Below are 20722 nucleotides of genomic sequence, written 5' to 3' on the forward strand. Positions count from 1 at the left end.
AGCTAGGCGGGAGGGGCGGCCCGGGATGGCCAGGATGAACGTGGCCCTCCAGGAGCTCGGACACGCCGTGAGTCCCGGCGGCGGCGGCGGGGGCCGGGCCCGGGGGGACCGGGGAGCCAGAGGGACAGAGAGGGGGGACGGGGACAGAGGGGTGAGGGAACGGAGGGGACAGGAGATGGGGGCCGGGGGGCAGGGAGAGCTGGCGGAGAGGAGCCCCCGGGGTGCGGGGGGGGGCAGCCCCGAGGGAGCTGGGGGGCTCCAGGGACTGGGAGAGTCCGAGGGGCCCCAGGAGCTTGGGGGGCCCCGGGGGGGCAGCTCAGGGACCAGGGGGACGAGAGACTAGTGGATGCAGGGGGGCTGGATGGGCCTGGGATCTGGAGGAAATTGGGGGGCTAGAGGAGCTGGGGGGGCAAGGCAGACCCCCCGCTGGAGGGACCCATCTCCGCCGGCTGGGAGGAGAAGGGGGAGAAGGGATCCCTGTGCTCTGCGCCTGTGCAGGGCAGGGGGGCTGGGACACTTTGGGGAGGGGGGCACAAGGGACCCCACAGCCAGCCTGGGGGCAGAGCGCTGCTGCTGCTGCTTGTAGGGTGCCCCGAGGCAGCACCCCACGAGGGAGCGGGGGGCTTGGCTCCAAGGGGCCAGAGCGAGCTGGCAGCAGGAGCCCCGGCGCTGCGACCCCCTGTGCCGGCCCGGCCCCAGGCCTGCCTTGGGGTGCGCGGAGCTGCAGGGGAGGGGGCGCAGCTGGCCGGTGGTGGGGGGACGGGGCCACCCCAGGCGGGGGAGCCCGGGGTGGGGGATCCGTGGTGGGGGAGCCCAGCTCGCCGAGCTCCCACGAGATGCCAAGCTGGCCCTCGCAGACACCAGCGGTTCCCGGGAACCCGCCCCGGCGAGGGGTTTCCTGCCAACTGTCGATCCCGGCCGCCTCGCGCGTGTTCCTGCCTGGGCAGCCCTCGTGGAGCCCCCCACCCCAGCAGGGTAGCGGTGGGCAGGAGCCGGGCGGGGGGCACTTGCCCCGCTTCACCCCCTGCCTGGCATCCTCCCCCCCATTCCCCCCGGCTCCTTCGCAGTCCCTGACACCAGGACCACAGACAGCCCCACGGCATCTGCCTGAGTCTGCAGCTTTGGGCAAGAAGGGTGAGCCACAACCCACCCAGGCGTTAACTCTGAAGCCTAAGGATGGCTTTGGCCAGCAGCATTGTTGATTCTCTTCCACCGAAGCATCCAGCCTTTTCCTCCAGCTCATCCCCCCCTCAAGTTTCTGGCTCATCTCCACCGTTTCTTTCTTAGCTGATTTCTTGGCAGCCCTCGCGTCTGGCTTGGTACAAACAGCCCTTGCAAGGCCGCCCCGGAAAGCCTGGTGTGCCGGGGGATCCTAGCCCAGCCTGCCGAAAATTCGCTTTTGTCCCCGTGTTCAGCCCCCGCGGAGGCCCTGCCTGCCCGCGGGCAAGCGCGTGGGGTCGGCTGGGGGCCGGGGGCTCCCGCCGGGGCCGGAGGTGCTTCCAGATGTTTCGGGGCCCGTGCACATCTGCGTGGAAAGTTCCAGGCGGGGGGGAGGGGCGAGGCAGCGGCACTAGGCAACGGTGCGGCCGGTTGCCTGGCGACGGGGACCACGTCTCCGCGGCGATGTGGCACCTGTCGGCGCGGCTGATGCCGCGGCCACCATGGCGACATGGAGGGATGCTCCGGCCGCCCGCTCCGGACCCCCCTCGCCCCCCCCAACGGGGGAGGATGAGGAGGGGCGCTGAGGGCGAGGAAGGCTAAGGGGCTGGGGCTAGAGCCCGGGGCACCGCGGGGCTTCGGGCCCGCCCCGGCGCCCCGTGCACCCGGCCAGGTGGGTGCCCACCATCGCTGTGGGGGCCGGGGGGGCCGCGCCGCCGGGCACGCGCCCCCCCAGCCCCGTCCCAGCCCGCTCTCTCCCCTGGCAGATGCCCGACTACAAGCGCGCCACGCTGCGGGACGACGAGGGCCCCGAGCCGGCGGGGGACGGCAGCGCCTCTCCCGACAGCGTGGAGGTGAGCTCTGCCCGAAGCGCTGCCCGCCCGCCCGCCCGCCCGCCGGCCCCCGCCGAGCCCCCGTCCCCTCCCTCCGCCCCGCCGTCCTCCTGAGTCTGCCCGCGCCGCGGTGGGCACGAGAGCAGGGGCCGGGAGCCGGGGCAGCCCCGGCACTTCCCAGGGCTGCGCTGGGAGGCGGCCAAAATGCGGCACAGACTCTGTCCAGGGCAGAGTCCTTCCTGGCGGCTGGGGGCCGCCGGCTCGGTGCCGCGGGCCCCCTCGGAGGGACGCCCCATCTCCCAGGTGGCCCCAGCAGGGACGCGCAGGCGCCCAGCTCTCTCCCTCCTCGGACGCAGCGTGGCCCCTTCCAGGCAGTCCTGGCCTGGTCCCCGTCTTGGTCCCCACCCCGTGTCCCCGTGTGCCTCTCCGTGCCCCACGCGTTGCCAAGCTGGGGCACCCGGGAGCCGTGGGGAAGGAACAGGGCGCAGAGGCGGCAGGTTTCCCCGCCGCGGGGTGTGACACGAGCCGTGCCCCCTGCCCAGGTGGGGTTTCGGAAGGGGACGGCGCCGCTGCTGAGCCGCCTGGCGTCCCGCAGCCAGCTGGAGCTGGTGCTCTGCGCCGTCTCCGTCTCCCTGGCCCTGCTGCTCGGTGTCGCCGTCGTCGCCCTGGCCATCCAGTACCGCAGAGGTAGGAAGGGCCCCCAGGCCTCGCGCCACGGTGTCACCGGCGTCCCCCCACCCATGAGGATGGCAGGACAGGGAGGGACGGGTCATCCCCAAGGCTAACTCCTGCCCAGGGAACGGCACCTCCGGGTGGCTGGCTGAGCTCCTCGGTTTCAACATCCCCCCAAGGGACCTTCCTCCAGGGCTGTGCCCAGCCCGCAGGCGTCATGCCGCAGGGAGACCCACGGGTGACCCATCCACGTGCCGCCGCGCTGTGCCCCAGTCTGGGTGCTCTTCCAAAGAGCCACCTCAGCCCCTTGACTCCCCACTGGCCATCACTGCCCACCTCAGGGTGCAGAGGGAAGGCTGGAGGCAGGGAGGGCTTTGCCCCGGCTCTGCCCCACTCCATGCCTCAGTTTCCCCCCTGCACACATGCACACCCCCGGGCATGCCTTCCCTGCCAGATCCTTCTCACAGCACGTGTCTGACGGATGCCTGCGTCCGGGTGGCCAGCAAGATCCTGGAGGCCCTGGATTCGGAGACCGACCCATGCCAGGACTTCTACCAGTACTCGTGCGGGGGCTGGATCAAGAGGAACCCACTGCCCAACGGGCGCTCCAAGTGGAGCACCTTCAACAGCATCTGGGACCAGAACCAAGCCATCATGAAGCACCTCCTAGGTGGGCATGGGGGGCTCTGGTGGCAGTCGCCTGGGATTAGCACAGCCCCAGCTACAAGTTCCTCCCTGCCCCCCAAGCATGGCCGAACCTGGGTCCTCCAGCGGGCTGGCACGAGCGCCGGCTGCCAGTGCCCGGGGCTGACCTGTGGCCTCCCACAGAGAACGCCACCTTCAACTCCAGCAGCGAGGCGGAGAGGAAGACACAGCGGTACTACCTGTCCTGCCTCAAGGAGCAGAGGATAGAAGAGCTGGGCTCCCAGCCGCTCATGGAGCTCATCGACAAGGTGGGCACAGCAGGCGGCTGCTCACATGCGAGACGAGTTGTCAGGTCTCAGCCCAGCCAGGCCTGGGCACATCTCCCAGTTGTTGTCTGGGTAACCGGAGAGGGAAATGTCCCCTGGGAACATGGGGCAGCCCTTGAGGCACCGGGACTGTTTGCCAGCAGATTGGCGGCTGGAATATCACTGGGCCCTGGAACCAGACCAACTTCATGGAGGTCCTCAAGATGGTGTCTGGCACGTACCGGGCGACCCCCTTCTTCACGGTGTATGTGGGTGCAGACTCCAAGAGCTCCAACAGCAACATCATCCAGGTCAGCACCGTGGCACCGAGGGGCCACAGGCACCAGCGGGCACTGGCGGGCACCGGCTGTTCATGCTGCCTCTCTCTTCCCCCCAGGTGGACCAGTCGGGGCTTTTCCTCCCATCCCGGGATTACTACCTGAACAAGACTGCCAATGAGAAGGTGAGGCTGGGGGCCTGCCAGCATGAATGGGGGAAACCCACAGTATTTGGGTGCAATTGGGGCCAGCCTACACCCAACACCCCATTGGGACTGGAACGGGCATGGTGCCCAGGCAGGCAGCAGGTCTGAGCCCCCGAGGAGATGGCATAGGGGCAATCAGGCTGGGGACAGAGGTGAGCCCAGAGATATGACTGAGCCCAGGCTTGGGGTCCTGCCAGGTCCTGGCGGCGTACCTGGACTACATGGTGGAGCTGGGCATGCTGCTGGGGGGTGCCAAGGAGCCCACCCAGCTCCAGATGCAGCAGGTGCTGGACTTTGAAACCCAGCTGGCCAACATCACCGTGCCCCAGGCTGAGCGGCGGGACGACGAGAAGATCTACCACAAAATGAGCGTCGCCGAGCTGCAGGTGGGCATGGCTACAGCCTGACATGGCCTGGGGTCCCCACCAGCAGGGAGCAGCCTGGGAAAATCCTGGATACTCAGAGAGGTTGTCCTGCAGGGCACCAAGGGGGTCCATGCCCAGCATTGCCCCCCAAGGACACATGGGGACAGAAACCCCTTCTAGGGCAGCCCTGTCCATCTTGCAGGTGCCAGGGTGGGTGCTGGGTGTTCAGAGCAAGTTGCCCTTCACCTTGTCATTAGGATTTGGGGGAAGATCCCACTCTTCACTGGAGGGGTCCCTGCCCCCCTCACTGGGCGTAGGGAGGAATGAGGGGTCCCTTTCCTTGGCCTGGAGCATTGAGAGCTGCAGGGAGCCACAGGAGGGAGGCCCATAGGAAGGAAAGGGTTTGGGTTGGTGAGGGACCTTCTTGAGGGGCCCAGTCCCAAACCCCTCCACTGTGCCCTCCAAAGCTCCCATTCCCCGTGCCTGGCAGGATGGGGCAGAGCGGTGCTGAGCACCCCAGTGCCCCATGTCCCCACAGGCCCTGGCCCCTGCCATTGACTGGCTGGATTACCTGGCCTATGCCCTGGCCCCACTGGAGCTAACTGACATGGAGCCCGTGGTGGTGTACGGGGACACCTACCTCCAGCAGGTCTCTGACCTCATCAACGACACTGACCGGAGGTAAGGCACCCACAAGGCCCCATGAGGGCTGAACCCATGGCAGGGGCACATTTTGGGCGTGCCATCAGCTTGGAGGCTGGGGGCATCCCTTGTGGACTGTGGCCATGGCAAGCCGTGCTGTCTCTCTGCCCCTCACAGCGTCCTGAACAACTACCTGATCTGGAACCTGGTGCAGAAAACAGCCTCCAGCCTGGACCAGCGCTTTGAGACGGCCCAGGAGAGGCTGCTGGAGACACTCTATGGCACCAGGAAGGTAACAGGGGCCACAGGACCAGCCCCCCCCTGCCCACAGCCCAAACCAACACAGGGGCAGCCAGGGCCACCTCTGACCTTGGGATGCCTTTGGAATGCAGTGACACAGGATGCTGCAGAGACACCCTATGGATCATCTTTTGGGATGCAAGAGTTTAAGCTGCTGAGCATCTCCCCCATCGTCAAGGGAGAGCTGAGGGGGGCAGGGAGGGGAACAGAGGAAGGATTGGGGTGTTGGGATGCTCCTGAGGGTCTCATAGATTCCCATCTCACTCCCCACAGTCTTGCACGCCCCGCTGGCAAACCTGCATCTCCAACACAGATGACACGCTGGGCTTCGCCCTGGGCTCCCTCTTCGTCAAAGCCACCTTCGACCGGGACAGCAAGGCCATCGTGAGGACACTTCTGCCCTCTCCCCTCCCCACCACTTCCCCTGGGGGGGTTCCCCGCAATTGCATCCTGACCAACCCGTCCCTGTGCAAGGGGTACTGGGGGTGGCATGGGCACAGCCTGGCACTGCTGGTAGCGGGTTGGGGGTTCATTCCCTTCCATCCCCAGGCTGAGGAGATGATCAGTGAGATCCGGACAGCTTTTGAGGTGTCCCTGGACCAGCTCGACTGGATGGACGAGAAGACCAGACAGGCTGCGAAGGAGAAGGTGACCCAGAAGGGCAGGCTTGTCCCTGGACCCGGGGAGGGCAGTGGGTGGGAAACCCCTGGGAAATCCCCAGGCCCCACCTCACCACCAGGCACTGACTGGGGCCTCTCTCCATGCAGGCGGATGCCATCTATGACATGATCGGCTTCCCGGACTTCATCCTGGACAACAAGGAGCTGGACGACGTTTATGATGGGGTAGGAGAGCACCTGGCTCATGGAGAGGAGTTCCGGCCCCCCACTCATGCCAAGCCCTGGAGAGCCCCATGGAGGGAGTATGCTGCCAGGGACCCATTTGGGAAGCAGGGCTGGGGGGTGGAGGCCAGCATGGCAGGAAAGGACATTAAGCAGACATCTCAGTACCTAGCACATACCTGCACAGCCAGTCACGGTGGAGGAGAACAGCCCTGGGTTGGGCTCCATCCTCATCCCATCCTCTTCCTCCCCAGTACGAGGTCTCTGAGGACTCCTTCTTCCAGAACATGCTCAACTTCTACAACTTCTCTGCCAAAGTCATGGCCGACCAGCTCCGGAAACCCCCCAATCGGGACCAGTAAGGAGCTGCTCACCCTGGGGGGCACAGCCATGCCGTTGGGCTGCAGGAGGGCCTGGGGGGGGGTGGAGGATGGGGGACAAGAAAGAGGGCCAGCCCCAGCATGGCACTGTCCCCTCGCTCACCCAGCATGGCCCTCGCAGTGCAGGTTCACCAAGGGGAGAAGGTCTCACTGTGGGGCAGTAAGGTAGCCATGGGGGGAGCTCGTGGGACAGCAGGGACAGGAGATAACATGGGGGCAAGTCACTTGGGGGTGGGATGACACAGGAGGGTCCTGGGGGACACAGGGAGAGGGGACACATCCCTGCCTGTGCCCAGTGCCCTGCCTGCCCTGTGCTGTGCCCCCAATGCCTGGCATGGCTGGTCCCTGCCGTAGGTGGAGCATGACCCCGCAGACCGTCAATGCCTACTACCTGCCGACCAAGAACGGGATCGTCTTCCCCGCCGGCATCCTGCAGGCCCCCTTCTACGCCCGCAACCATCCCAAGTGAGCACAGCCATGGGGCCAGGGGACATTTCCAAAGAGCGGGGGACACAGTGGGGAGATGGCAAGCTGCAGCCCTCAGGATCAGAGCTGGCATCCTGCAGACCCCATGGTCACCCCTCTGACAGGGAAGTGCTGCCCACAGTCAAAGTGGAAGTCCTGGTGGGCGAAGGTCCATCCAGGCTTTACATCCGGCATCTGCAATGGCCTGCAAAGTCCCCATGGGGCCACCAGTGTCCCCAGGCAGGACCCACTCCCAGCGGGTGTTAGCTTACCCCCAGGTTGGGTGCCAAGCAGAGCAGTCTCAGCAGGTGCCCAGAGAGAGCATGCTCAGGACATGGTGGGGGTGCCCAGGATGCAGAGGGGGTACCCAGGACATGGAGAAGGGAACACAGGACATGGTGGCAGTTCCCAGGACATGGAGGTAGCCAACTGAGAAGCTGAGATGGTGTGACCCCCTCCACACTAACCTGGCTCTTTCCCACTGCCTCACAGAGCCCTCAATTTCGGTGGCATCGGCGTGGTGATGGGGCATGAGCTGACCCACGCATTTGATGACCAAGGTGAGAGCCCGTGGGCTCTGTCGGCCCAGGCCCCCATCGCCTCCCATGGCACCTCCTGCCACCCCTGAGGCCCCCTGCCCACCCCCGGGCCCTCGGCGTGGGAAGAGGGGCACTGCGGGCGCACGGGGGTACCGCTTTGCCATCCATTGCATCATGCGTGTTCGTGCCCCTGGCCGCCCCTGCACCCCCCGGCTGGCTGGCTTCCCCTTCTATCGTCCTGTCTCCCCAGGTGGCACCTGCCGATACCTCCCCCTGGCTTCTCTGTGCAGCTTTCGCTCCATCCGCTTGGTGAGGACACGGTGTCTGCAGCTCGGGCCCCCCACCCTGCAGCCCCCCCGCGCGGCCCATGGCCCCGCCACCACCTCCTCCTCATCCTCCTTTTCGGGGCACGGCACGGGTCCCTCTCACATCTGCTCTGCTTTGCACCTTCACCATGGCCCCGGAGCCAGTGGGGATGAGCCAGGAGTGATGGGGGAATTTGGGATCACAGAGGCTGTGGGTTCGAATCCAGCTTGGAACAGCAGGGGGACACCAAGGGATGCTCGGGGACCCAAGCACATAGCTGAGCGCTGGTCAGAGACTGCCCGGAGGAGGGGCTGGGAGACACCATCTCCCCAAGGTGCAGGGCTTGGCATGAACCTAAGGCTCCAAGTGCCCTGGATGCCCCCAAGTCCATCCCTGCAGCACTATACACACACCCCACCGAGCCCTGTCCTGGGACCCCCTATGGTGGGGGCTGGCTAGGGCGTGGGGCTGGTGCCCCTGGTCACGCTGCCCCATGGCTCCATCCCACAGGCCGGGAGTACGACAAGGAGGGCAACCTGCGGCCCTGGTGGCAGAACTCCTCGCTGGAGGCCTTCAAGAACCGCACGGAGTGCATGACGGAGCAGTACAGCCGCTACACTGTGCACCGCGAGAAGGTGAACGGCCGGCAGACCTTGGGCGAGAACATCGCCGATAACGGTGGACTCAAGGCGGCCTACAACGTGAGTGGCTCTGCCGGCCGCCGCAGCGGGCACGGCGCCCTGGCTCCCCCCGCCGCTGCATCCCAGGCCTTCATGGTGCCTCTCTCACAGGCCTACAAGTCCTGGCTGCAGAAGAATGGGGAAGAGAAACGCCTCCCGGCCCTGGGACTCACCAACCACCAGCTCTTCTTCGTGGGCTTCGCACAGGTATCACTGAGCAGGATGGGCATCTCGGAGATGCCCAGGGTTGCCCCCTCCCTTCCTAGCTCCTTGGTGTCCCTCCGCAGCTCCCCATCCTGCTCAGGAAGCAGGAGTCGTGCCCAGGGGAGGCATCCAGCCCAGCCAGAGGTTTCCCTCGCTGGTCCCAGCGGGGCTGTCCCCGTCCCTAAGGCCATTCCCCCTCCGGCAGGTGTGGTGCTCCGTCCGGACGCCCGAGAGCTCCCACGAAGGGCTGGTCACCGACCCGCACAGCCCCGACAAGTACCGCGTCATCGGCACCCTCAGCAACTCCCGGGACTTTGTCGAACATTTTGGCTGCCCCCTGGGCTCACCCATGAACCCCGGCAAGCACTGTGAGGTGTGGTAGGGTCAGGGACAGCCCACCAGGCCAGGGAGGGTGCAGGGGACAGAGGGACGCATGCCCATCTGTACCCCCACCTTTGCCCGGGCACCGGAGCTGACCCATGGGCAGAGAGAGGGGCCACCTCCCGGCTACTCTCCATCGTGGTCCTCCCCATGCACACACGCCGCCTTGCCCCCTCCATCCCAGGTCCTCGCCCCCGCCCCCATCGCCCTCATCCCATCACCCCCAGCCCAGCTCACGCGGCCCCCATGCCGGGCATGGACCAGAGCTGCTGCGCCCACTCACTGCAGCCCTCACCCAAAGCTGGCAGACAGGCACAGCTGGCAGAGAAGCCATGGCAGCCCAGAAACGCAGCTCTGCCCCCCAACCCCGACGTGCCTAGAGATGGGCATGCCTCAGCCCCCTCAGCATCACATTCTTCCCAGAGTCGGCAGGTTAGACAGGCCCCACGGACAGTGTTAGAGCCAAGCCCCCCTCTGCTTCTGCCACCCCAACCTGCCGCCCACCCCAGGGACACATTCCCAGACGGAGCTGCAAGGTTTGGAGCCACCCGGCTCCTTCTCTTAACTCAATCCCCTCCTGAACCAGCTTGGCTTCCCCATCCACGTCTGCTGGGACCAGTGGGTGGCAGAGGGAACTGGTGCCTTCAGCTGTGGGTGGCTGTTGCTGAATTTATTTAATGATTAAAAGCAGTTTCCACTTACTCTAGCGGCTCCAAGTCCTTCGCAGTGTCGGGGCAGCGATAGGATCCAGGACTTTTGCGGGCACAGAGACAGTGATTCAAAAGCACAAGGTTAAGGGACGTGCTGGAGACAAGACATCCTGAGGGATGAGAGGTCTCCCAGACAGGAGGTGGCCTCTAAGATGTTCCAGGAAGGGAATATGGCAGTCACGGAGCTAAGCAGGCACAACACAGCCTGCCTCTGCCCAGGCATCCTGGCTGGGGTCAAGCCGGTGTGGGGAGGACAAGGAGGCATGTCACCTCCTAAACCACTGGCATGGTGGGGGCGGCTGCTTATGCTACAAGCTGGCACTGGGGTGAGAACAGACCGAAGGCACCCAGAGGGCACTGAGGACAGAGGAGGGTGCTTGCAGGAGAGGCCCCATGGAGCACTAGCCATTTCAGGAGATGGTGCCTAGGAAAACAAGAGCTGTGGCTGGAACTGTCTCATGGCCCTGCAAAACCCACTGCAAAAGCCTTCCCCAAAACTTGCTGTGAAGCTGTCAACTGGGAACACGAGCGGCAGGTAAAAGCAAGGGTGCTGCAGCAGCCTGACGCCTGGGGCTGCCTGGCCTTTCCCACTCCCAGCCGTGGGGCACCAGATCCAGTCCCAGCCCACAACACCAGGAGATGGGCGCTTTCCGGAGGAACCGGAGCTACGATCCCGCGCACAAGTCACTTCCCACTGACATGATGGCTGGGCCAGGCTTATCCACAGAGCCAGTCCCTCCCAGGCAAGCCTCAGAGGCACCGTCCCTCGAGCCTGGCAGGCAGGCAGGGAGCGAGGAGCAGCACCCTGAGCAGCATGGAGCCACCCAGGGCGGTGAACAGCGACCAAGCCCTGAGCGGAGCCAACCTGCAGAAGGGCCCCCACAGCTGCTGTCCCTAGGGAAGGAGAGGGAAGAGGGGAGGATGTTGTGGAGGGAAAGACAAGAGCCTAAACCTTCAGCTCAGCTCCCTCCCTCCTCGCTGGGCTCTCATGGTGGCCCATGCCACCCCGCTGCCCCCCCCCCCCCSGCAGTGCCTGCTATTTCCCCACGGCTTCACACCCCCGAACCAGTCTGGAGGCCTGGAGCAGGAGCAGGAGCAGGAGCTGGGGCTGGGGCTGAGGCCTCCTGGCCTCCATACCGGGACCCCCACAACCACCCCCCTGCCCCATGCTGGGACCCCCACCCTGCATCCTGGCCTCCATACTGGGACCCCAACACCCACCCCCTCCTGCCCCATGCCTGAGCCTTCATGCTGAGACCCCCCACCCTCCCCCTGCCCCATACAGGCCCCCCACACCCCAGCAGCCATGCCACCACCCCACCCCCAGCACGCAGGCGCGAGCAGTCACGTGGGGGCGCGGCGGCGCAAAGGCCGCCGGGAGTTGCAGTCCTGGCGGCGGCAAGAAGAGGCGGCGCCCGGGCGGCTTGGCGCAAGGCCCGACGGGAGCTGTAGTTCGGCGCTGGGGACGCTGGCGCTGCCGCTGTGCGGGGGCTGCACTCCATTTCCCAGTAGGCAGCGCGGCGGGGCCGGGGGTCCGGGCCCGGCGCCTCCGGCTTTGGGGGGCGCCGCGACAGCGGGGCCGGGCCGGGGTGAGCGGCGGCGGCGGCGGCGGCCGGGTCCTGGGTGTTGGGTGCTGGACCGGGTGCTGAGCGCTGGGCCCAGGCTGGTTGCTAGGCCGGGGCTTGGGCCTGGGCCTGGGCCGGGTGCTGGGTGCTGGGCCCGGGACGGCGCTGGGTGCTGGAGTTAAGCCGATCTGACCCTGACCGGGGTCATGGGCCGGTTTGGCTCTAGGCCAGCAGCACCCTGGGGACACGGGGATCTCCCTGCGCCGGGCTGACGCAGCCTCATCCCCTCGCCAACACGCTCGCCTTACAGACGTGCTGCCCGTGCCTGGCACCATGGACACGCTGCCCATCACGCCTGGGGAGCTGCTGTGCCTGGGCTCCAGCATCGCCTTCTCCGGCCTCTTTTACTACCTGTACAGGAAGAAAGCCAGAGTCGCGGCACGCATCCAGGTAGCCAGAAAGGGCTGGGTACTGCTCTGTCCCTCGCTGCCCGTTCCCCTGCTCCGACTCTCTCTCCTGCCCACCCTCCCATCCCCACTGCCCAACGCTGTCCAGCCCAGAGCCCTTGATGTGGGTGCACCTTACTGATCACTGCATCCTCCATCTGTGTCATGAGGCCCGAGACCAGGCAGGTCACATCCTGCCAAAGACACCCCCAGTGCCACGCGTGACCAGCCCTCTGCCCACCAGCCTGTCTCCCCCGCCCCTGCTCACGCTCAGGCCCTGCTCTTCCAGGAGGCCCCAAAGCTCCAGGTTGATGACGATTTGCCAGCACTGGTGTCTGCAGCTGATGGGAGGTGCCTGTCTTATGTCGCCCTGGAAGGTAAGGCCTCCCCATGGCCCCCACACTGGGCATAGGGGCTGGGGTTCTCCTCCCTTGGCTCTGATGCATCCCTTCACCCTCAGGCATAGTGCTGCCAGCCAAGGCCGCACTCTCCAGCCATTATCATGAGGAGATGCAGGGTGTGATCCAGAAACTGCTTCTAAAAGAACATCGGCTGATCTGGAACAGCTTGGCCCGGAGCTGGTGAGCAATGTGGTGGGGCAGCAGGGGTGGGCTTGCACCGGCGGGTCCAGCCCCCCTTCCTCTGGGGCCATTTGAGAGGCAGGAGGCAGCCTGGTCACAGGCTCTGCTCCCTGCCCTCGCTTCAGGCCCAGAAGCTCAGGGTTGTTCCAAGTTGTCCACGTTCTCAGTGCTGTGCTCTTGGCTGCTTGCAGGAGCGAGAGCGAGCGGGTGCTCTCGGAGCAGGTCTACACCGTCCCCTTCTTGCTGGCCTCACCAGATGCCGAGGCGGTGACACAGGTGAGCGTGGAGAGCCCGCTCCGAGCCGTCCACCTGCCCCTGGAGACAGTGTACGAGCGGTTCCAGCAGCCGGCCCACGGTTTCCGCGACCTGCTGGGCCACTACCTGAGTGGGGAGAAACCCAAGGGCATCCTAGAGACGGAGGAGATGCTGCGAGTGGGGGCCGGGCTGACGGGCATCGGGGAGCTGGCCCTGCACCCCGACGGCTCCCTGCACCTCCAGCCGCCGGGCAAGGGGGGCGAGTATTTCCTGTGCCTGGGGGACTGGCAGACGGTGCTGGCGGAGCTGGAGTCGGCCAGCGGGCTCTGGAAGGGGGCAGCCATGCTGTGCGCCGTGGCGGGCTTGGCCGTCCTCCTGCACGCCCTGTGCCGTGCCTACCGCCACATCCGCCTCAAGCAGAAGCCTGAAGACAAGGAGCCGGACAGTGAGGAGGTCGGGGACGAGGGGCTTGAGGACTCCTGTGTGGTCTGCCTGACGCGGCCCCGCGAGTGCGTCCTTCTGGGCTGCGGCCACATCTGCTGCTGCTTCCGCTGCTTCCAGGCCTTGCCCACCCGCCTCTGCCCCATCTGCCGGGGGCCCATTGACCGTGTGGTGCCCCTGTACCAGGCCTGAGAGCACCTGAGGGGGCCTGGGCAGGGGCAGCATGAACCAAGCCAAGCCTTGAGCCTGTAGAAATGTCCACCGTCCGCTTGCATGCAGGGGTGCAATTCCTCTTGGGGATGGAGGGGTCCTGATTTGCCTCCCATCCGGTTTTGGGTGGTCAAGGGCATTCTCTATAAAGCCAGGGCAGGCTTATAGCTCCCCATGCTCCTATTTGAATTCTGGCTGCCAGAGGGAGCCCCCTTAATGTCACTAGCTGGGAGGAAACGTGCTCTCTGGTGCCCGACATAAGGAGAAAGCTCCCCTGCACCCCCCAGGGCATTTACTTTGGCGGGTGGCTGTTTGAACCTTGTTTTTGCAGCATTGACCCAAGGCAGAGACCCCTCCTCCCAGGAGGCATGTGGGTTTTTTCCTTGTTTTGCTTTTCCAGCGTGTGGCTTTGTCCCCAGAGTGACTGGGGTCGGGGGGATACCAGGGCTGGATGGACACATCTGGGGAAGGTGGGAGGACGCAGACCTGGCCATGGTTCCAGTGTTTTTCTACCCTTAATTGGTGTGGCTATGGCCACTATACAGACTGTGCGGGGGCATTTGGGGGACGGAGGTCCCAGTTTCAGGGAAGAGCTGAATTTTGCCTTTGCCAGCTGCTGCTCTGTCCCCCGGTACCCTGGGAAGCAGGGGGTATGCGAGGCTGTTGTGGGGCTGCGGTGTCTCTCCATCCCTCACTGTAGAGTCTCCAGTCTCTTCCTGGAGCTGGAGATACAGGGCAGCACTGGAGCCTGCCCGGACCCCCAGCCCTCGCTGAGACCCTGCGTGTGCCCACCCCAGAGCTCAGCTTTCCTGCCCCGGTGCGAGAGCAGCTTGCCGCTGTTTGTTGATTGATAAAGCCAAGGAGTGGAGCTCAGCCTCGTGCCTTTCTTTATGCCATTAAAAACGGGGGACTGTGGGCCCGGTTGACACACTTGGAGCAGAGGAATCCTCCTGGGGAGGGCTGGTGGGTGCCACCAACCCCTTGACAAACTGGCTCAGGGAGCTGGTCCGGCTTAAAACACCCAGCCCGGGGGAAAAAGCAGCAGCTGAGGAGAGGGCTCGAAAAGGGGGGGGGCAGCCACCCCTGTGGGGCTGCCAGGCGGTGGGCTGGGAGGTCACTGGGCCAGTCCCCATGGGGCATGGGGAAGCCAAAACCCTGGGAGGGGGGGCAAGGGCTGGGATTTCAGCAGGGGGGTGAGCGCCCGCTTCCCCTGGGTGACGGTACTGGGGGGGTGACGGGGGCCCTTCCCCTGGCCACCCAGGGTGTCGCCATCCGCGGGGGTACCTCCTCCGGGGCGCAGGGTGCCCCGCTGCAGCCCCGAAGGGCGCAAGGAGGGGGTCCGTTGCCAAGGCGACGGTGCTCTCCCGGTCTCCATGGCAACCGCTCCCCTGGACCGCTCCCCTTCACTGCCTGGCTGCGGTTGCCTGGGCAACGCGCGGGCTCTCCCGGCTCCGCGGCTTTGGGGCGCCCAGGGCTCGGGGTGGGGGCGGCACTGGGCGGCCTGCGAGAGCCAGGCCCGTGCGTTGGCCCCCGCGGCTGCGGTCCCCATCGCTGCGGCTCGGGGCTGGGCACTCGCTCCGGGCGAGGGTGCCGCGACGGTGGGCTGTGGAGTGAGCAGTGGGGAAGCGGTCCCCTCCAGAGCCCGGGCTTCCCCCCCCGCAGAGGGAGGGATTTCGGGAAGGAGATAAATACCAGATGGGAGAGGGCCGGGCTGCCGGGAACACATTCCCCGCATGCCAAGACCAGTTGGCGCGAGTGGGCGCGTGGGCTGGCGAGGGCAGGAGGCACCCGCGTTCCCGGAGACTGCTCTCCTCGTTCCCTTTCGGCTTGGCAGCCAGCCAGGGACAGCTAGAGAGGTGGCCAGCACCCCTTGGGGACAAGGGCCACCCCCTGGGGACGAGGGCCCCTCTGGCTTGGCGGTGGTGGCTCGTGGCCAAGGCCCTTCTCTCCCCACGGGTGCCGAGGGTGCCCGGCAGTGGGGTACGCGTCCCGTTGCGCCCAGGACCGATGCTGTCCCTGCAGGCACACGGGGCTGGCAGGTGCCAGCACCCACACACCCCTCCTGTCACCCGGTGCCAGGACACAGCTCTACCATACACCCCCCCACCCCGGGACCTGCAGGGAGCCACCATCACCCGGCGTGGCCCCGGCACAGCCCCCCAGACACACGCGCCTGGGGGAACGACCCCGCCTGGCACCGCTCCAGGCTTCAGCATGACTCAACCGCTCAGCACAGTCTCTAGCCAAAACCCCACAGCGCCAAACCGCCTGGCACAGGGGCCGCCCGGCCTCGCTGTGGCACCTGCGCCCCCAGACAGACCCGCTGCCCCCCGGGGCGCCTTGGCCCAGCAGCAGCACGTGGCGCCTGGCCTGAGCCCTGCGAAACCCCGGCCCAAGGGCAGGCTCACGTCTGTCCCGGCAATCGGTAATCGCAGCCCGTGCCGGGTCCCCCACCCGCCGTGCCCCCCGGGGTGGCAGCGCCCAGGTCCCCCACCCGCCGTGTCCCCCGGGGTGGCAGCGCCCAGGTCCGCTCGCCTCCCGTCTGTTGTCATGGTGACCGGAGATGTGGTGGCAGACGAGCCGTGGAGCTCGTCACCCAAGCAGGGAGGTTCGTCCGTCTGCCGAGCCAGGGTCAGTGTCCCTCCATCCTCTTCCTCCCCCAGCAACCCCCCGGGGCCGGGCTGCGTGGTTTCCTGCTCCCCCCGTTCGAGCCGCCTCCGGGACCCCCCCGCAGCCAAGGACTGCTCCAGATGCAGCCCTGGCACAGCCCAGACTGCAGCTCTGCCCCGGGGTCTCCCGTAAGGGATGGGAACGGTGCCATCGCCCCGCCATCTGCCCCAGTTCATAACATGAGCCCACTCAGGAGCTCCCAGGAGAGCCCTGTTCCCGAGACTAGAGTGTGTGCCGAGACAGACAAACTCATTTCACCAGTGACACTCCCTGCTCCTCACCCTGGCTCTCTGTGAGAAGGAATGCCAGCGGGGAAGGGATCGAGCCCCTGCGGGGAAGGACACTCTCTCTCCAGGGACGTCCTTTCAGCTCTGTCTTCATCCATCGCTGGCTCCCCCAGCCCTCACCCCCTAACATCCCCACCCCAGCAGCAAGGGCCACGTGAGCCAGCCTGTGGCCAACCCTGCCATCCACATGGATGAGCGCTGACAGTGGGTGCCCCCAAACACACGGCCCCCAAGACAACGTGCCGGTGTCCCTGACTGGGCTCTGCCTCTCAGAAACCATTTGGCTACAGGGAGCCACCTGGCAACAGCCAGGGAGGGAAATACCCAGCCTGGAGGACCCCGACCTTGCAGATGACCTTCACCAGTCCCACACACCTGGCTGGAGACGAGAACTTGGAGACACCAACCGTGCTGACAGCAGGGAGATAGTGCCCGGCGAGGACCCCTGGGCCGCGGCTGTCACCAACACAGAGCAGAAGTGCCATTTCACGTTTCTTGGCAGGGCTGGAAGCAAAACAGATGGAAGTGCTGGAGACACCGAAACCAGTCCAGCAGCCTCCAAACACGCCTCTGCAGCCCCCGAGCCTGCGAGCGCCCGCCTCCGGCACACCCCAGCCCTGCTGGCCCCAGGGCAAAGGCTGGCTGGCGCCAGTAGCAAAGGACTCACCAGACCTGCTCTCCAAGCACCAGGCCCCAAGGGCACCGCTGGAGAGAAAGCCCCGGCCAGGCTGGTTGCACAACATGATGGAGATGGCTGGGACGTCGCAGGAGGGATGCATGCAATGCGGCTTCACCTTAGCTATCAGGAACTTTCTGCTAGGCAGCGAGGGGAGCTCAGGAGGGGTCTGGAGTCTCGTCACAGGGCACATCTTCAAGGCCAGGGATACCAGATGGGGTCAAAGGGGCTCCCTGACAGATTTCCTCTGCTTGGTCACCAAGTGTCTGTTTGGACCAGGGTGAAAGAAAACAGTGACCTCAAAAATTATCTGTGCAAGAGAGTTCACCATAAGGCCCAAGCAGCAGACCTGGGGGATGCCTGCCTCCTCTTCTGAACCTGCCTTCATCTAGCTGCTGCCTGCCAAACTGGCAGCCCCTCAGACCCCATCTCATCCCTGGCAGGGCTTGGGGATCTCCAGGTGTTCCTGCCTGGTCAGAGTCCCACTGCCCATGGGTGTCCCTGCACAGCCCAGGCTTGACATGCCTCACCACCAACCTCTTAGATGTGCACAGGGTGTTTCTTCACCTGTGAAACCACTTGAAGCACCAGTGACCTTGGGGGAAAAACCCATCACCTGTGTCAAGGCGTCCAGAGCCACCACCCCAATCTGCATGTGAGGATGCAGGACCTCAAGGGGAAGCGTCCAGCTCCAGGTCACAGCAGCAGCCGCTGGACTCCTTGAACATCTCCCAAGACCACAGGAGCCCGAAGCAGCAAGGCAAGCCACACAGGCAGTGCGGCCTCCATCGCCAGCTCCGTGGCCGGGAGCCCAGCTGTATGTCCCCTCCACTAACTGGGGGGCTGTGGCCAGCCCCCAGCCCTTGCATCTCCTGCAAGGTGGCTACAGAGATGCGTCCCAGCCTTGGCTCAGAGGCTGGAGCCCAGGTTTAAAGAGCCCAGGCAGGAAGAAGCTGCCTGCTTCCCTCACTCCCACACCCCTTCTTCCCGCTTTGTGTCGGACAAAAGGCTGCAAAGGAAGTGAGAAAGGAGATTACGTGGATGCTAAAAGGCGGATAATGAATGTGGGATGAGAGCCAGGGGAAGGGGGGCATGCGGTCCCGGCTCACGATGAGGGAATGCAACCCACACTGCTGGGGATAACAGGCTGGGGTCCTTCCTGCACCCCCTGCTCCCCCACCCCACCAGCAGCTTCATGTCCCAGGTGCCTCCATCCTTCTAGCCCTGGGGGCGAAAGGCTGCATCTCTCCAGTCCTTGGGGGGCTGGGCACTGCAGATGTCCCAAGGAGATGCAGGTGCCAGGAGCCACAGCCCAGCTGTGCCAGCCTGGATCTGACCCTCCTCTGGCCAGGAAGGTCCCTCCAGCGCCCCCAAGGAGCCCTGTCCCTGCTCGTCTGTCACCCCGAGCAAGCCTCCCGCGCACGCGAGGTGCTGCACAAACGCAAGGGCTCGGGCAAGATCCCCTGGGCTGGCCTCGCCACAGGAGCCCGCCGGCTGGCACTGCCCAGGAAGGCTCCCCGGAGCATGGCTCCAGGACCTGCTGCTCCCCGGGCCCCGCTCGCCTCCCACACAGCCCATCTGCTCCTCTTCTCGCTCACTCCCCGGCCCGGCTGGGAGGGCTGAGCGCGGCGCACACCGGGGCCTGTCCCTGCCCACGGGCACCGGCACGTGGGCCTGGTGATAGGGAAAAGCAGGCCACATCTCAGCGTGGGCCTCTCGCCTATTTTCCCGGGCGCTTTTTGCAGGAGCAGAAGCTGTCACATGAAAAAGTTCGAGCCGGTTCCTCAGCAAAGGCAGGGATAAAGCCACTGCCTTGACAGCAGAAAGGGCACATTTCTACCCCCATCCCTCCCCATCTCTGATCTTGGAGGGGACAGCAGGGACTGGCTCTCAACAGAGCTGGACACAAAGGAGAAGGCATCTCTGAGCCTTCCCAAAATAGAAATATCTGCCCCCTTTGCATGGATCGACCCAGCAGATGTTCTTCTACAGCACCTTTCATCTGGGATCTCAAAGCACGAGCTGCAGAGACACTGGCACTGACGGCAAGGAGAGGCGGACTGCAGGGCCCTCTATAAAACCCCCTCTTGCCCACCTGAGAAGCCCAGAAAGCAGTGCTCGCGGGCCAGCGCAGGGAGAGGGCTGGAAAGCGCTGCTCTTGCGCAGGCTCTGGCTTTGCAGCGACCCCAACATCCCCCGTCCTAGCAGAGGGGTCTGTATGCAAGGCAGCAGCAGGAGCGGGGCTGCCCCACGAGGGGGGACAAGACAGGAGCTGAGGGGGACCCCGGAGGTCCTCTGCAGCCATGGGCAGCCCCAGACAAGGCAAGGGGCTGAACCTGGCCCAAGGCTGCACCAGGAGCAGAGCTCAGGCAAGGACTAGAGGCCCAGGCTGGAGCTTAAATGGAGCCCCTGGCCCACAGGTGATGGGGGGTCCCAGGTGAGGCTGGTCAGAGCCATTAAGGCCAATTAGCGCAGCCAGATCCCTGAGCATGGAAAATGCAGTAGGAGGGAGATGCTGGGAGTCTGGAAGCTGGGATTGAGGTGTGCAGGCAAGAGGAGATACAAACAGGCCCTGGGGAGACTTGGGGGGCTGCTCAGCCCCCCAAGGGTGAATTGTAGATGCCTCCTTGGTGACCCATTTCAGGTCCCCACAGGGGATGGACCCCCCTTCCCTTGTCTGCAGGATGCTCCTCAGAGTGGCTTCAGACCCCTCCAGCTCCTGGGGAAATGCCAAGCCATGGGGCAAGTAGCCTCCTGGGATGCCCCCCTCCACATGGGAGCCTGTGCACCCACACAGGCACTCACACCCACGCCGCAGCCCCACAAGTACATGCACACGCTCACTCATATGCACACAGACCCATGTACCTGTGTGTGCACACACATGCACAGACCCACACACGTGTGCACGGACACACACATGGGAGGCCGAGGAGGCTGGTGGGGAGCACAGGGCTGGGGCAGGGCCCCTGGGACCCCCAACACTGGGGGCTCAGGGCTACAGCAGGGGGTGCACAGATGGGTGCCAGGGCAAGAGGCGCTGATGGGGGACTGGAGCTGGCTGGGGGGACTGGTCCTGGGAGCAGGGCAGGATTGGGGGGCACAGAGACCTGGGGCAGGGGGCTGGGGCAGCCTGGCTGGGGGACATGGGCTGGGACTGGCCTGGGGGTGTTTGGGGTGCGATAGGGGAACAGAGCAGGCTGTTGTGGGGCACTACTCGGCTTCGCCTTGGGGTGCTGGGGGAGGGAGCAGGCTGCGTTTGGAGGTACATGGCTGTGCTACGGGTAGGGGTACACAACCAGGCTGTGTTGGGGGGTAGCAGCTGTGCTGGGGGTACCAGGCTGTGTTAGGGGATGCTGTACCAGTCCCGGCTGTGTTAGGGACAGGGTACCAGCGGCACTGAGGACTTGCCCAGCTGTGTTAGGGATGGGATACCGGGATACTGGGATACCAGCTGGGCCAGGGAGCTGCCCCAGCTGCCTTAGGGACAGGGCTCCGGGCGGGGGCACCTGTCCGGTAGCTCAGGGACGGGACACCGGGCAGGGTACCCGTCCCGGTTGCATAAGGGATGGGGCACCAGCCACGCGGGGCTCCCCGTCCCGGCAGCGCTGGGATCGGGATGTGGGGCAGAGGGACCCGTGGCGGCTGTGCGGGGCCGCGGCAGCGGGCGGGGGGACCCG

At 65.5% G+C, this 20722-nt stretch overlaps 2 protein-coding genes across 3 annotated transcripts; both read left to right on the forward strand.

Moving 5' to 3' along the window:
* The first annotated feature begins 25 nt into the window (after positions 1-25).
* ECE2 (endothelin converting enzyme 2) lies at positions 26-9202 on the forward strand. The gene is made up of 19 exons (XM_026070896.1): positions 26-67; positions 1926-2012; positions 2534-2678; positions 3118-3333; positions 3492-3616; positions 3778-3924; positions 4011-4076; positions 4295-4483; positions 5001-5143; positions 5282-5396; positions 5678-5788; positions 5954-6052; positions 6172-6249; positions 6501-6604; positions 6981-7091; positions 7584-7651; positions 8447-8637; positions 8728-8823; positions 9026-9202. The coding sequence occupies exons 1-19, from the start codon at positions 26-28 to the stop codon at positions 9200-9202; spliced, it is 2310 nt and encodes a 769-aa protein (XP_025926681.1).
* A 2133-nt stretch (positions 9203-11335) lies between these two features.
* LOC112968585 (mitochondrial ubiquitin ligase activator of nfkb 1-A-like) lies at positions 11336-14282 on the forward strand. 2 transcript variants are annotated; one of them, XM_026071015.1, is made up of 5 exons: positions 11336-11419; positions 11787-11926; positions 12212-12299; positions 12383-12503; positions 12695-14282. In XM_026071015.1, the coding sequence occupies exons 2-5, from the start codon at positions 11810-11812 to the stop codon at positions 13389-13391; spliced, it is 1023 nt and encodes a 340-aa protein (XP_025926800.1). In that variant the 5' UTR covers positions 11336-11419; positions 11787-11809; the 3' UTR covers positions 13392-14282. The 2 variants fall into 2 exon arrangements, with proteins under 2 accessions (XP_025926800.1, XP_025926799.1); XM_026071014.1 differs by lacking the exon at positions 11336-11419 and adding an exon at positions 11435-11500.
* The last annotated feature ends 6440 nt before the right edge of the window (positions 14283-20722 follow it).

The sequence above is a fragment of the Apteryx rowi genome, unplaced genomic scaffold (genome assembly GCF_003343035.1).
Source record: "Apteryx rowi isolate R43461 unplaced genomic scaffold, aptRow1 scaffold_32, whole genome shotgun sequence".
Taxonomy (NCBI): domain Eukaryota; kingdom Metazoa; phylum Chordata; class Aves; order Apterygiformes; family Apterygidae; genus Apteryx; species Apteryx rowi.